The sequence below is a fragment of the Lithobates pipiens genome, unplaced genomic scaffold (assembly GCF_037356315.1).
Source record: "Lithobates pipiens isolate NorthernLeopardFrog02 unplaced genomic scaffold, aLitPip1_a1.2 Scaffold_13, whole genome shotgun sequence".
Lineage (NCBI taxonomy): Eukaryota > Metazoa > Chordata > Amphibia > Anura > Ranidae > Lithobates > Lithobates pipiens.
This window is the reverse complement of record NW_027507718.1, coordinates 107,409,555-107,424,751: the sequence shown is the minus strand read 5'-3', so window position 1 is coordinate 107,424,751 and position 15,197 is coordinate 107,409,555. Positions and strand designations below refer to the sequence as shown.

The 15,197-nt window shown below is 41.9% G+C and overlaps 1 protein-coding gene across 1 annotated transcript in view; it reads right to left on the bottom strand.

Annotated features, from left to right (window-relative positions):
- Positions 1–15,197, bottom strand: part of TRIM14 (tripartite motif containing 14) — a 139,631-nt gene that overhangs the window by 55,808 nt on the left and 68,626 nt on the right. The window contains exon 2 of the mRNA XM_077475381.1: positions 597–692. Within this exon, the coding sequence (XP_077331507.1) occupies positions 597–692 (96 nt within the window). The remainder of the gene's footprint in view (positions 1–596; positions 693–15,197) is intronic.

The following is a 15,197-nucleotide window of genomic DNA, read 5'->3' as shown; positions in this document are numbered from 1 at the left end:
TTTGTTTACTAGTAAAAAAAAATGTATAAATAAAAATTCTATAAATATATCCCATAGTTTGTAGACACTTGCACAAACCAATCAGTATATGCTTATTGGGATTTTTTTAACCAATAATATGTAGCAGAATACATACTGGCCTAAATTTTTTTTCAAAATTTTTTTTTTACATTTTTTTATTGGATGTGTTTTATAGCAGAAAGTAAAAAGTATTGTTTTTTTTTTTCAAAATTGTCGGTCTTTTTTTGTATATAGTGCAAAAATTAAAAACCGCAGAGGCAATCAAAAGAAAGCTCTATTTGTGGGGAAAAAAAAGGACATACATTTTATTTGGGTACAGCGTTGTATGACCGTGCAATTGTCAGTTAAAATAACGCCGTGCCGTATTGCAAAAAATAGCCTGTTCATGAAGGGGGGCAAACCTTAAAGGGCTGAAGTGGTTAATATGTGCATGTTTTGCTGCTTTTGGTTGCTACCTCTGCAATATGTGTTACAGGAATAAAAAAAAAAAAAATAGCAAACACATGGGCTACATACAACATGTTAGTATTGAATGAAACCCTCTGGTTCTCTTGTTCTTAAGAAATGCCTCATACCTTGAGTTCAGTGGCAGCTTGCTCAATATTCTGTATGTTGCCAAGTACATTGATTGTCTTTTGATCAAGCTGCTCCAGGCATCTGTTCGTCAGATTCTACAAGAAATAAGAAAGTTTATTACTATAGTACACTGTTTTCAGCAAAGCTGTATGGCTCACTTTTTCAGCAGCAGAAGGACTGCAATGCACTCCAGCAAAATGTGCTTGCTCAGCTGTTACAAGTGCACAGTGCACAATGCCAATCATCTTTGTCAGTAATTAAATAATGGAAACAGTTCATTATAATATGTGCACATACCTGGCCAGTGATGCATTATAAAACAGGGCCAGATTTAATCAGCCAACAGTCCATTTCTACAGCCTTCAATCACACAACATTTGGTGGCAAAAGTATCAGTTTTATTACACTCGCCTCTTTTACACAGAATATTTGAAGTTTTATGAAATGACTGTGTTTCTACATATGGTGGAGATAAATGTGTGACTGATAACTACAGAGGAAAAGTCAACAATTGCCCTGGCTGAATTCCTTCTGGAGTATGTGAGTTGTCTTGCTGTCTCTGTCTTCAGTACTTTCTCAGTCAATGACCTGGAAAAGTTATGCAGCAGCATAAAGTCAAAACTACTGTTCTACATACTTCTGTATCATCATGGATTCAAACTATTGAAGCTGTGGATTATCATGACAGACACATAACTGGAATTTTGCATAAAATTGTCAGCAAAGGCAGTCCACATGTTTCTCTCACAAAAGATCTCCTTTAAAAAAAAAGACAATCTTAATTTTTTTTTTATAAGCTATGGCGTGGTTTGAAGTTGAACACTTGCTGCGTGTTCCATAGCAGTCACGTATTATAGGTGTTTCTCTTATCTTCTTTTATTTTGCCTTCAATGGTGATACCTTGTGATCTATTGCACTGTAACATGCCTCAAATGCAAAGGTGGTGTACAGAGAGAATTGAGATGTCTTAGATATGAATATTTCTAGCTATGTTTAGGCTGGAGGAGATCTCCCTTTAAAGTCTCCATAAGCATACATGAAGAGTGGAGTGAACCGTGCTAAAAGTTTTAGACACTGGTAGATAACTGAAACATCAATTTGGTTAGGACTTACATTATTTGCAGAACTAAATCATTGATTTAACTGGTTTTTAAAACAGTAATGCCGCGTACTCACGACCGGACTTTCAGGCAGAATAGGTCCGACAGAATCATTCTGTCGTATAGTCCGATCGTGTGTGGGATAGTGCGATCGTTTTTTTTTATTATTATTATTCAGACAGACCTAGAAATAGAACATGTTTCAAATCTGTCCGAGGGACTCAATTCCTATCGGGAAAACCGTTCGTCTGTATGCTGGTCCGACGGACCAAATACGACACAAGGGCAGCTATTGGCTGCTGGCTATTGAACTTCCTTTTCTAGTCTCATCGTATGTCATCACGTTCAAAAGGAAAGGACTCTCGAACGGACTTTAATCTGATTGTGTGTGGGCAAGTCCGTTCGTTCAGAAGTCCGTCGCAACTCCGTCGAAAGTGTGTTGGGAAGACTATTGTCATAACTGATCACATGTGCAGCACCATGGCAACTGAGGCTACAACAAGAGGCTAAGATGGTTGGCTTGGCTTAAAAGGATAGTAGGGGTTAGTTCCTGTTTAACTGGCCACAAAAAAATAACTGCAATGCAATATTAAAGAAAAAATATATTTTTCGGAAAAAAATAAATATCCTTCAAATTCTATCAGGCTGGGTTCACACTAGTGCTAATGCTGGTTTCCTCAAATCCAATTTGCATGTCAGGAGACTGACCAGCTCTCAATGGAGCTGGTTCACACAGCTCCAGGACGGTTGCAGAGCAGTTTGCAGAAGAGTCCTGTGTGTCTTCTTGTCCGTCCTGTGCGAAGGAGAAAGGGATATACTGGTTTGCGGTGATCTTGTTGGTCAAAGGGAATGAAGTGAAAGAGTGATGTGGTGGGATTTTAAATTAATATAAAGAGAAAAACGTACAGGTAAGTCAGTTTGCGCAGGAGAGTTGAGCTGCCGCAATGTATCTGCATGAGCAATGGTTAAACTTCTCTACCAACTTTATCTCTGACCTGTTTGATGTGTGTCTTGGCCTTCATGATGCTGTTTGTTCACTAAGACTCTCTAACAAACCTCTGAGGGCTTCACAGATCAGCTGTATTTATGCTGAGATTAAATTACGCACAGGTGCACTCTAGTTACTAATTAGGCGACTTCTGAAGGCAATTGATTCCGCTAGATTTTAGTTAGGGGTATCAGAATAAAGTGGGCTGAATACAAATGCACGCCACACTTTTCAGATATTTATTTGTAAAACAATTTGAAAACCATTTATCAGTTTCGTTCCACTTCACAATTGTGTGCCACTTTGTGTTGGTCTGTCGCTTAAAATCCCAATAAATAACATCTAAGTTTTTGGTTGTAACATAGAATTGTAACATGACAAAATGCGGAAAATTTAAAGGGGTATGAATACTTTTTCAAGGCACTGTATGTGGTTTGCCCCCCCAGGAGTCATCTTTTAGCACTTGCCATCCTGTGAACTAATTCCACTGTCCACTTCTTTACAGCTTTATATGAAGAAGTAACTTGAGTTAGTGCTATCCCATTTCTTTATAAATGTCTTTTGTCCTTGGACTTTTTATGCAGATACTTATGCTGATGAGCTGCTGCAGCTCTATTTTATCTTATCTACCTGTCACCCTCTAGGAACTAAAAAACAAAACAAACACATCTAATAATGAGATGATAACTGATCTCTAGGCATATAACAATATGTACTACTACCAGGGACTGACCATTGGGCCACTTGACACTACCCGAGGGCCCCGAGCCACTAGGGGGCCCCATCAGGGTTGCCAGCCTCAGTAAAACCAGAAACAGTATGGAAAAATCTGCGTTTTTTTTTTACATCTGTCTCTGAAATGTCCCTTACCGACATCCTTTTGGTCTAAAAATCCCAAGATTATAGCTGCCCCACCTCTCCAGTACCTTCTCAGCCAATAGAAACATGTCTGTGTATACTGTGTGTACATGTATTTGTATATTGTGTGATTGTATACTGTGTGTGTGTATACTGTGTGGCCCCATAATCTGGGATTGCCTGGGGGCCCCATAATGACCTATTGCCCGGGGGCCCCATGAGTTGTCAGTCCACCCCTGACTACTACATTCCATAAAAACCTACGGCTACCCTTTTGTGATTGAGCTTTAAACTGATGGGACAACAACTGTAAGCTACATGCCACACGCTATATGCCACATGCGTGAGTGACTGGATACAAGTTCCGTGACTTGATCCAAGCCTTCTTTGAAGAAAACAAAAATGTAAAAATTTACAAAATGAAATTATATAGAAAACTTTAACCACTTGGCGCCCAAGCTACATCATATTACGTTGTGGGCTTTGTGGTGTTATATCTGAATGATGCCTGAGGCTACAGACATCATTCAGATATCAGCATTTTCAGCCAGTGATTCCCTGCACCATAAGAACGATCATAGCGGCTGTTCCGCTGCTTGATCGTTCTTACGGGAGTTGGGAGGGCCCCCTCCCGCCTCCCTCCGGTGCTTCTACCGACTCACTGCTTCCATCGGCGAGTAGGTCACAGGATCCACCGGCCCACGGATGGTTTTTATAGAGATTTCACCTGCTGTGCCCGGAAATGATTCGTCACACACGTGCACCTCCACCAATCTATGCACTCACTAGATAGTCAATAGTAATATGCCTTTACACAGTTACTCTGAAGCAGCGAGACATCATCACAACATGTTGTATCAGTAGAATGGCTGTCCACGATAGAATAAGGCACTAAATGAAAACGCTCATATAGTGTCATATTTTATAAAAAACTGACATAAAATCAGCTGTAGTGAGATATCTGTGATAGGTGAACCCCTTGATAACGTGCTGAAGCACAAAACACGTTGGGAGGGGCCTATGTGCTGCTGCTGTCACCACCACTTCATCATGATGGGAGCGGTGGCATACCATGTGAGTTTTTTGGTCTAATTTGTATCTCGCTGCAGCTGTTTTTATGTTAGTTTTTTAATCAAATACTACACTATATGAGCATTTTTGGACTCCCATGGGTGAGCTTTTTTATTTAGTGCCTTATTCTATCATGGACCACCATTCTACTGATACACCATGATGTTGAAGTCTCGCTACTTCAGAGTAACTGTGTAAAGACGTATTACTATTGACTATCTGGTGAGTGCATAAATTGGTGGAGGTGCAGGTGTGTGACAAATCATTTCGGGGCACAGCTGGTGTTGTTTATATCTTGCTTGTTTCTTTTCACTTTCTAGTAAGCACATAGACTTATCATATATATATTGCTGGAATATTGCATCAAAGATGTAGTTCAATCACGGATACACAGGATGGGACTTTATTCAATTTTATAATACTATTGTATGTTGATTCACTTTGTACAGGACCTGTAACCTGTACCTGGGGTGGGTGGGAGAGAAAACTTCTTTTCGGAGAAACGCTAGTGAAATTTACTGATCAGATCTTAGTTTTGAGACGTTACATTGATGACGTCTTCATTGTTTGGACAGGAACTCGTACATTATTAGATGAATTTATACAGGTACTTAATCTTAACCAACGTAATCTAAGCTTCACCTTTATCTGTGATACCAAACAAAGTAACTTTCTGGATCTTGTCCTTTACAAAGATCACGACAACACCCTAGCAACAAATCTTTTTTGAAAAATAACAGCTGGTAACACAATTCTGCACTAGACTAGTGCACCCCCCCCCCCCCATTAGTTCGGAGTATACCTTATGCACAATACATCAGACTCCATCTAAATTGTACACACATCAGTGAATTTCAGGAACAGGCGAATCTACTTAAATCACGCCTTCTTGCAAGAGGGTATAGCAAGTCTCTATTATGCAGGGCTTTTAATAAGGCCTTACGCCAAACTCGCAACGATCTTCTTTTTAAAAATACCAGAGCCACTAGAACACCATTGGTGAGAATTATTACCAAATTTTCATCACATCATGACGATATTAGAGCTATTTTGAGCAGCCATTGGCATCTTCTTGAGGAAGATCCCATCCTTAGAAAGTATATCAACGAGCGCCCGGAAATCACCTTTAGGTGAGCTAATTTCCTCAGAGACAAACTTGTCAATAGCCATTATACAACACAAAAAAATTAACAATTAAGTTCATCTCTAGGAACAACCCCATGTGGGAATTGCAGCTTTTGCCCTTGGGTTTTTTCTGGTTCTAGGATCCTACTTCCAAATGGAGAGATGTATTGTCCCAAATTTTCTGCCACATGCCACACAAAATGTGGGGCTTTCTACGTGGGGAAGACAGCCAGACAGCTTAGACAACGAATCAATGACCATGTCTACTACTCGGGAAATGGTAAAATGACTACTCCCATTAGTAGGCATCTTGACTTTTATCATCATTTTGATACTTCCGTTGTAACCTTTGCTGTTCTGGCTGTCGTCCCACTTAGCCCCAGGGGTGGCGATTGGGACAAACTGATCCTGAAAAAGGAGACGTTGTGGATAGAGCATCTAAATGCTACCCCAGCGGTACTTACCTTGCTGTTGTCCTCTCCTGCGGTGTCTCCTTCCACTGGCAGCGCTGAAGGAGGCATACTTCCTGGTTCCTCTCCCAGGCGCAATGGGAGAGAGAGACAGAGAAGTGACATCTAACTGAGGTCAGATGTCAATCAAATCTGAAGCGCCAAGAAGCTTCCGCCCGGCACTTGTAGTATAGATTACTATGGCCAGGCATGCTAAAACGCTGCAGGGCGGGCTAAACGCCCACAAATGCAGCGCCACATCTGCAATTTTTACTTTTTTTGTGGCTGCCTGGAGGGGGGACGGCACCCAGGCGAACCCTATGGACGGGCCGCCACTGGTATGCACTCAATACTTGGTCAGGGCTCCTTTTGCATGAATTACTGCATCAATGCAGCGTGGCATGGAGGCGATCAGCCTGTGGCACTGCTGAGATGTTATGGAAGCCCAGATTGCTTTGATAGCAGCCTTCAGCATGTCTGCATTGTTGGGTCTCTCATCTTCCTCTTGACAATACCCCACAGATTCTCTATGGGGTTTAGGTCAGGCAAGTTTGTTGGCCAATCAAACACAGTGATACCATGATCATTAAACCAGGTATTAGTACTCTAAGCAGTGTGGGCAGGTGCCAAGTCCTGCTGGAAAATTAAATCAGCATCTCCATAAAGCTGTTCAGCAGAGGGAAACATGAAGTGCTCTAGAATTTCCTGGTAGAGGGCTCAGCTGACTTTGGACTTGATAAAACACAGTGGACTAAAACCAGCATATAACATGGCTCCCAAAATCATCACAGACTGTGGAAACTTTACACTGGACCTCATGCGCCTTTGTGCCTCTCCACTCTTCCTCCAGACTCTGGGACCTTGGTTTCCAAATGAAATGCAAAATTTACTTTTATCTGGAAAGAGGACTGAGCAACAGCCCAGTTTCACTTTTTGAATTGAATTACTAAAATAAATGAGCTTTTTGATGATACTCAATTTTTTTGAGATGCACCTGTATATATATATATATATATATATATATATATATATATATATATATATATATATATATACATAAAATATCTCACAAAAGTGAGTACACCCCTCATATTTTTGTAAATATTTTATTCTACCTTTTTATGTGACTGAAGAAATGACACTTGTCTACAATGTAAAGTAGTGAGTGTACAGCTTGTTTAACAGTGTAAATTTTCTGTCCCCTCAAAATAACTCAACACACAGCCATTAATGTCTATACCACTGGCAACAAATGTGAGTACACCCCTAAGTGAAAATGTCCAAATTGGGCCCAATTAGCCATTTTCCCTCCCCGATGTTATGTGACTCGTTAGTGTTACTAGGGCTCAAGTGTGAATGGGGAGAAGGTGTGTTAAATTTGGTGTTATCGCTCTCACTCTCTCATACTGTTCACTGGAAGTTCAACATGGCAACTTATGGCAAAGAACTCTCTGAGGATCTGAAAAAAAGAATTGTTGCTCTACATAAAGATGGCCTAGGCTATAAAAAGATTGCCAAGACCCTGAAACTGAGCTGCAGCATGGTGGCCAAGCCATACAGCGGTTTAACAGGACAGGTTCCACTCAGAACAGGCCTCACTATGGTTGACCAAAGAAGTTAAGTGCACGTGTTCAGCGTCATATCCAGAGGTTGTCTTTGGGAAATAGACGTATGAGTGCAGCCAGCATTGCTGCAGAGGTTGAAAGGGTGAGGGGGTCAGCCTGTCAGAGCTCAGACCATACTCCGCACTCTGCCTCAAATTGGTCTACATGGCTGTCATCCCAGAAGGAAGCCTCTTCTAAAGATGATGCACAAGAAAGCCCGTAAACAGTTTGCTGAAGACAAGCAGACCAAGGACATGGATTACTGGAACCACGTCCTGTGGTCTGATGAGACCAAGATAAACTTATTTGGTTCAGATGGTGTCAAGCATGTGTGGTGGCAACCAGGTGAGGAGTACAAAGACAAGTGTGACTTGCCTATAGTCAAGGATGGTGGTGGGAGTGTCATGGTCTGGGGCTGCATGAGTGCTGCCGGCACTGGGGAGCTACAGTTAATTGAAGGAACCATGAATGCCAACATGTAGTGTGACATACTGAAGCAGAGCATGATCCCCTCCTTTCGGAGACTGGGCCCCAGGGCAGTATTCCAACATGATAACGACCCCAAACACACCTCCAAGAGGACCACTGCCTTGCTAAAGAAGCTGAGGGCAAAGGTGATGGACTGGCCAAGAATGTCTCCTGACCTAAACCCTATTGAGCATCTGTGGGGTATCCTCAAATGGAATGTGGAGGAGCGCAAGGTCTCTAACATCCACCAGCTCCGTGATGTCGTAATGGAGGAGTGGAAGAGGACTCCAGTGGCAACCTGTGAAGCTCTGGTGAACTCCATGCCCAAGAGGGTTAAGGCAGTGCTGGAAAATTATGGTGGCCACACAAAATATTGACACTTTGGGCCCAATTTGGACATTTTCACTTAGAGGTGTACTCACTTTTATTGCCAGCGGTTTAGACATTAATGGCTGTGTGTTGAGTTATTTTGAGGGGACAGCAAATTTACACTGTTATACAAGCTGTACACTCACTATTTACATTGTAGCAAAGTGTCATTTCTTCAGTGTTGTCACTTGAAAAGATAGAATAAAATATATACAAAAATGTTAGGGGTGTACTCACTTTTGTGAGATACTGTATATATATATATATATATATATATATATATATATATATATATATACATATACACATACACATACACACACACCTACGCCCCATCTCCTTGCTCCCCTTTTTATCCAAAGTCCTTGAACATCTAGTTTACAACCGACTGAGCGACCACTTTACTGAGAATAGCCTTCTTGAACCCCTTCTCCCCTTCAATCTGTATTTCATCCTCAAGACTCCACAGAAACTGCTCTCCTATAACTAACAAACAATCTACTAATGGCCAAAACCTATGGACACTATTTTGTACTTCTACTTCTGGACCTTTCTGCTGCCTTTGATACGGTTTACCACCCCCTCCTCCTCAAAAAACTCCACACCTTTGGACTCTGCTGTACTCTTCGCTGGTTCTCTTCCTACTTATTCAACTGAACCTTTAGCGTTACTTACAATTCTACTTCCTCCTCTCCTCATCCTTTCTCTGTTTGGGTCCCCCAAGGTTCTGTTCTTGAACCTCTCCTATTTTCAATCTACACCTCCTCCCTGGGTCAGCTGATAGCCTCCCATGGCTTCCAATACCATCTCTACACTGATGACATCCAAATCTATTTTCTACCCCTCAGCTCACTCCTCCAACTCCTCACGTATCACTAATTTACTAACAGATATATCAGTCTGGATGTCACACCACTTCCTCAAACTCAATCTATCCAAAACCAAATTTATAATTTTTCCTTCCCCACATGCCCACTCCCCTGATCTCTCTGTCAAATTTGATGGCACAACTATAAGCCCATCCCCACATGCCAAGGTCCTAGGTGTAGTCCTGGACTCTGAACTCTCCCCCGCGTCCAATCACTGTCCAAATCTTGCCGCCCTAACTTCCGCAACATCTCCAAAAAACGCCCCTTTCTAACCAATGACACAACAAAGCTCTTAATTCACTCCCTGGTCATCTCTTGCCTTGACTACTGCAACTCCCTTCTCATTGGCTTATCTCTGCATAGTCTATACCCCCTTCAATCATGAATGCCGCTGCCAGACTAATCCACCTTACCAACTGCTCAGTATCTGCTATTTCTCTCTGTCAATCCCTCCACTTGCTTCCGCTCACCCAACAAATTAAATTCAAAATACTAACAAGTACTTTACAAAGCCATCCACAACTTAGCCCCTACCTACATCACTAGCTTTGTCTCAAAAGCCCAACCTTATCATTCTCTTCATTCCTCTCAAGACCTCCTAATCTCTAGCTCCCTCGTCACCTCCTCCCATGGTCGCTTCCAGGACTTTTCCCGAGCCTCTCCAATCCTATGGAACTCTATACTCCAATCTGTCCGATTATCTCCTACTCTATTAGCATTTAGACGATCCCTGAAAACCATCCTCTTCAGAGAGACCTACCCTACCCACACCTAACAACTATATTTTCATTTTCTCCATCAGTTCATCTCCCACAGTTATTAGTTTCATCCCTGCCTCCCTTCAAGATTGTAAACTCTAACAAGCAGGGCCCTCTGATTTATCCTGTATTGAATTATAATGTAACTTTACTGTCTGCCCTCCCATTGTAAAGCGCTTTTTTTTGTGTGTATTCACAGAAAGGTAGCAGCCGCAGTCATCAGGCCATCACTCTATATCTTGTCAGCAAGTTCCCAGTGTTAGAATAACAGCATTATGCAAAGTAGCCTGATTAGCTGATATTGCTGCTCATTCCTCTCGCAGCGGGAGTCCTACTGTACATTGCTGTAGGATTGCAAGTACAAATTCCTTATAGGTTCAATAACATATATATTTTTTAATATTCTTATGTGTAGAGGTTTATGACTGAAAGTTTCCTGATATAAGATACCATACTGTAAAAATATTCATCTCATTTCTAAACATGTGATACAACAAATTGTTCTGAATTATTATTATTATTATTATTAGAACATGAGGGCCGACAGTACAGTTACAATACAATTCAATACAGGAGGAATCAGAGGGCCCTGCTCGACATATAATAATGGCTTGTAAATGTAAAGAATATCTCCAATACACAGGGCAATATAATACCGTATATACTCGAGTATAGGCCGACCCGAATATAAGCCGAGGCCCCCAATTTACCCCCAAAAAACTGGAAAACTTATTGACTCGTGTATAAGCCGAGGGTGAGACATGGCTGTCCATCCCTGTGTGTCCGTCCATCCCTGTGTGTGTGTCCGTCCATCCATCCCTGTGTGTGTGTCCATCCATCCATCCATCCATCCCTGTGTGTGTGTCCGTCCATCCATCCCTGTGTGTGTATCCATCCATCCATCCATCCCTGTGTGTGTGTGTGTGTGTGTGTGTGTGTGTGTGTGTGTGTATCCATCCATCCATCCATCCATCCCTGTGTGTGTGTGTGTGTGTGTATCCATCCATCCATCCATCCATCCCTCCCTGTGTGTGTGTGTGTGTGTGTGTGTGTGTCCATCCATCCATCCATCCCTGTGTGTGTGTCCGTGCAGCCTTGTGTGTGTGTCCAGCCTACCTGTGTCCCGATCCTCCGTCCCGAGCCGCCGTCGTCCCGAGCCTCCTCCGTCCCGAGCCTCCTCCGTCCCGTGCCTCCTCCGTCCCGTGCCTCCTCCGTCCCATGCCTCCTCCGTCCCGAGCCTCCTCCGTCCCGTGCCTCCTCCGTCCCGTGCCTCCTCCGTCCCGTGCCTCCTCCGTCCCGTGCCTCCTCCGTCCCGTGTCGTGCCGATGGATCGCCGCTCCAGGATCGCCGCTCTTCTCGGCGGCCATTCTACAATTCAAAAGCCGCGCCTCCGCCTCCGCCTGTGATAGGCGGAACACTCAATTTCCCAGCAGCCTGTGTTCCGCCTATCACGGACATCCTCTCATACTCGTCCGTAGTATGAGAATGAGCGGATGTCCGTGATAGGCGGAACACTGACTGCTGGGAAATTCAGTGTTCCGCCTATCACAGGCGGAGGCGGAGAAGGAGGTGCGGCTTTTGAATTTTAATGTCCGCCGTCTGTCTGCTCGATACGCTGATCGAGCAGTCAGACAGCGGTGACTCGAGTATAAGCCGAGGGGGCACTTTCAGCCTCAAAAAAGAGGCTGAAAATCTCGGCTTATACTCGAGTATATACGGTACGTTCATTTGATAGCCAGCATCCCCACCAGTCACATGCCACAGTCCACAAAACAAGCTATGGTTGCATTATGGCGCTATGATTACACAAATTGTGGATATTTTTCATTATTATTACAAATGGCAGATAAGCTTCATCATTTTATCACATTTACAAGGCACAGAGCAAAAAGTAAACTTGTTTATGACTTGATAGCAGTAAGGAAAACGGAAGCCTGTTTAGAAAGAAGACTGCTGAATTTGTATTTTCCTATGTCAAAAACCTGTCTTTATGTAACTAGTTGTGATAGACGTGTTTAAGCACACTAATTAAAAGATGGCTTTTGCTATTCCGCTGCTTCTTTGTCAGCAATTTTAAGTAACTTCTTTTTTTTTTTTAACATGTGGCATTAATTAATTATCAACTTAGAATAAAAATAATAATGGAAGTCTATGGCAAGTTGCCAGCATGTTTCTTAGTAGAGTTGCCAGTTCTTTCATACCTTGATTAACTTTCACATTTCAAGTGATCCACCAGATGTCAGTAGACAACCAGAGCTCTGCCTACGTAGTTCCATCCACTTAGTACCTGAGAATACGAAACTATTTCATATACATTATGTCAGCCATTTACAGTACTGGTTCACAACGAAAGTAGTGTTTAACAGGTAATATTACAGCCAAGTTTGCACCTGCGTACATTATGAAACATGGTTTTACCACAGTCTTATGAGCTAAGGCATTGCAGCATTGCTACTGCCACTGCAGCTCCTTTAAATAGTCACTGTCACTTTGCCAGTTCAGGACAGTTGTGTCTGCACATAGCCCACTCCCTAGGTATGTATTTTTTTTCCAGCAATACACTCGCCTCCTGTCATCTGCCTGCACTGCCACAGGTCGAGCAGGGCTAATTTGTATGTGACCTCCCCTATGTGACAGTGCCTGAGTGGTAGTGGTAATTGTTAGTTATCCTCGCGCTACAATGGTTGAACAGAAGAGCTAATATGGTTGCAGCAAAACACCGACAGAGGTGCAAACCCCCCCCTCAGATTATAATAGTGATAAAGAATGGTGTTGCGCTCCACACAAAAAATAAATTAAGTCCAGTAATAGTGAATAAATAATCGCATACAAGATCTAAAACACACCTATGCGATTATCACAAAACAATTGATTAAAACTGTATCAATACCCTATATACATAAAATCATTATATAGTGACCAGTATAAATATTCAAGTAGTACACATATTCCTAGTGTTATTATAAAGTGACCGGTGTAAATATTCAAGTAGTACACATATTCCTAGTAAAGTGCAAGTGAAACAATAGGTAGCAAAATTACGAATAGTAATGATAGCAACCAAAAAATATATATACAATCCAAAGTGTGTCTCAATCCATAAAGTGCATCCAAGTGAAAAAATATGTACGCTAAAAAATTGTATAGAAATAAAAATAAAATTCTATAAATAAACAAAAAAGTAGAAATAGATATAAAACACAATCCAAAAAAAGATTCTTAAAGTGTCTCTATTTATAGAAAAAATAGCAATCCATATCAGGTCATGCAAATAAGTGAGTCCACACTGTGCTGTGTAATAGACTAATTCTGTGAACAAACAAGGGATAATTCCACCGGTGATCTCACAAATCCTCAAGACAGGTGCTTGCACACTGAGTGCAGTGGGTACCTTACCTCACTGCTGTCAGTTAAACAGCAATACGTTCCAATGGTTAAGGTGTATGTTCTCAGCTGGTATAAATACCCCAGGCAATCCCCTCCAGGTACTCAGCCATGGACCATAGATCACACCCGGAAAAAGGAAAAGGGGCTCCAATAGTGAAGTAATGTCAAACAGGTTTTATTATAAAAAGGACATAGTCCTGGGTACTCACATTTAGTAGCACAGTTAAAAGCGAAAATTACAGCTAAAAAACGAACGGACTCCTCGTTCGTACCCCGGACGTCGCTTCCGGTATCCTCCTAGGCCAATCCTACGCGTATCGTCATTGATCACGTGACTTCATCAGGGACTTGTCTCTTTACCCCCAAGTCTACACCTACACCTGTAGACTTGGGGGTAAAGAGACAAGTCCCTGATGAAGTCACGTGATCAATGACGATACGCGTAGGATTGGCCTATGAGGATACCGGAAGCGACGTCCGGGGTACGAACGAGGAGTCCGTTCGTTTTTTAGCTGTAATTTTCGCTTTTAACTGTGCTACTAAATGTGAGTACCCAGGACTATGTCCTTTTTATAATAAAACCTGTTTGACATTACTTCACTATTGGAGCCCCTTTTCCTTTTTCCGGGTGTGATCTATGGTCCATGGCTGAGTACCTGGAGGGGATTGCCTGGGGTATTTATACCAGCTGAGAACATACACCTTAACCATTGGAACGTATTGCTGTTTAACTGACAGCAGTGAGGTAAGGTACCCACTGCACTCAGTGTGCGAGCACCTGTCTTGAGGATTTGTGAGATCACCGGTGGAATTATCCCTTGTTTGTTCACAGAATTAGTCTATTACACAGCACAGTGTGGACTCACTTATTTGCATGACCTGATATGGATTGCTATTTTTTCTATAAATAGAGACACTTTAAGAATCTTTTTTTGGATTGTGTTTTATATCTATTTCTACTTTTTTGTTTATTTATTGAATTTTATTTTTATTTCTATACAATTTTTTAGCGTACATATTTTTTCACTTGGATGCACTTTATGGATTGAGACACACTTTGGATTGTATATATATTTTTTGGTTGCTATCATTACTATTCGTAATTTTGCTACCTATTGTTTCACTTGCACTTTACTAGGAATATGTGTACTACTTGAATATTTACACCGGTCACTTTATAATAACACTAGGAATATGTGTACTACTTGAATATTTATACTGGTCACTATATAATGATTTTATGTATATAGGGTATTGATACAGTTTTAATCAATTGTTTTGTGATAATCGCATAGGTGTGTTTTAGATCTTGTATGCGATTATTTATTCACTATTACTGGATTATTTTTAGTGCCTGAGTGGTAAATCACCGGGCCCCAACACTTGGGAGGGTGCCATGGTGTCATCCTTTTGTATAAACACCAACACAGGTAGCATTGCTGTAGTGGGGAGGTGGCAAGGGAGTGCAGATTGGCAGACATCATCAAAAACTCATTTCAGGGAGGTGGTGCAAAGCCCACCCCCCCAGGCGGTCAGATGATGGAGATCCCACAG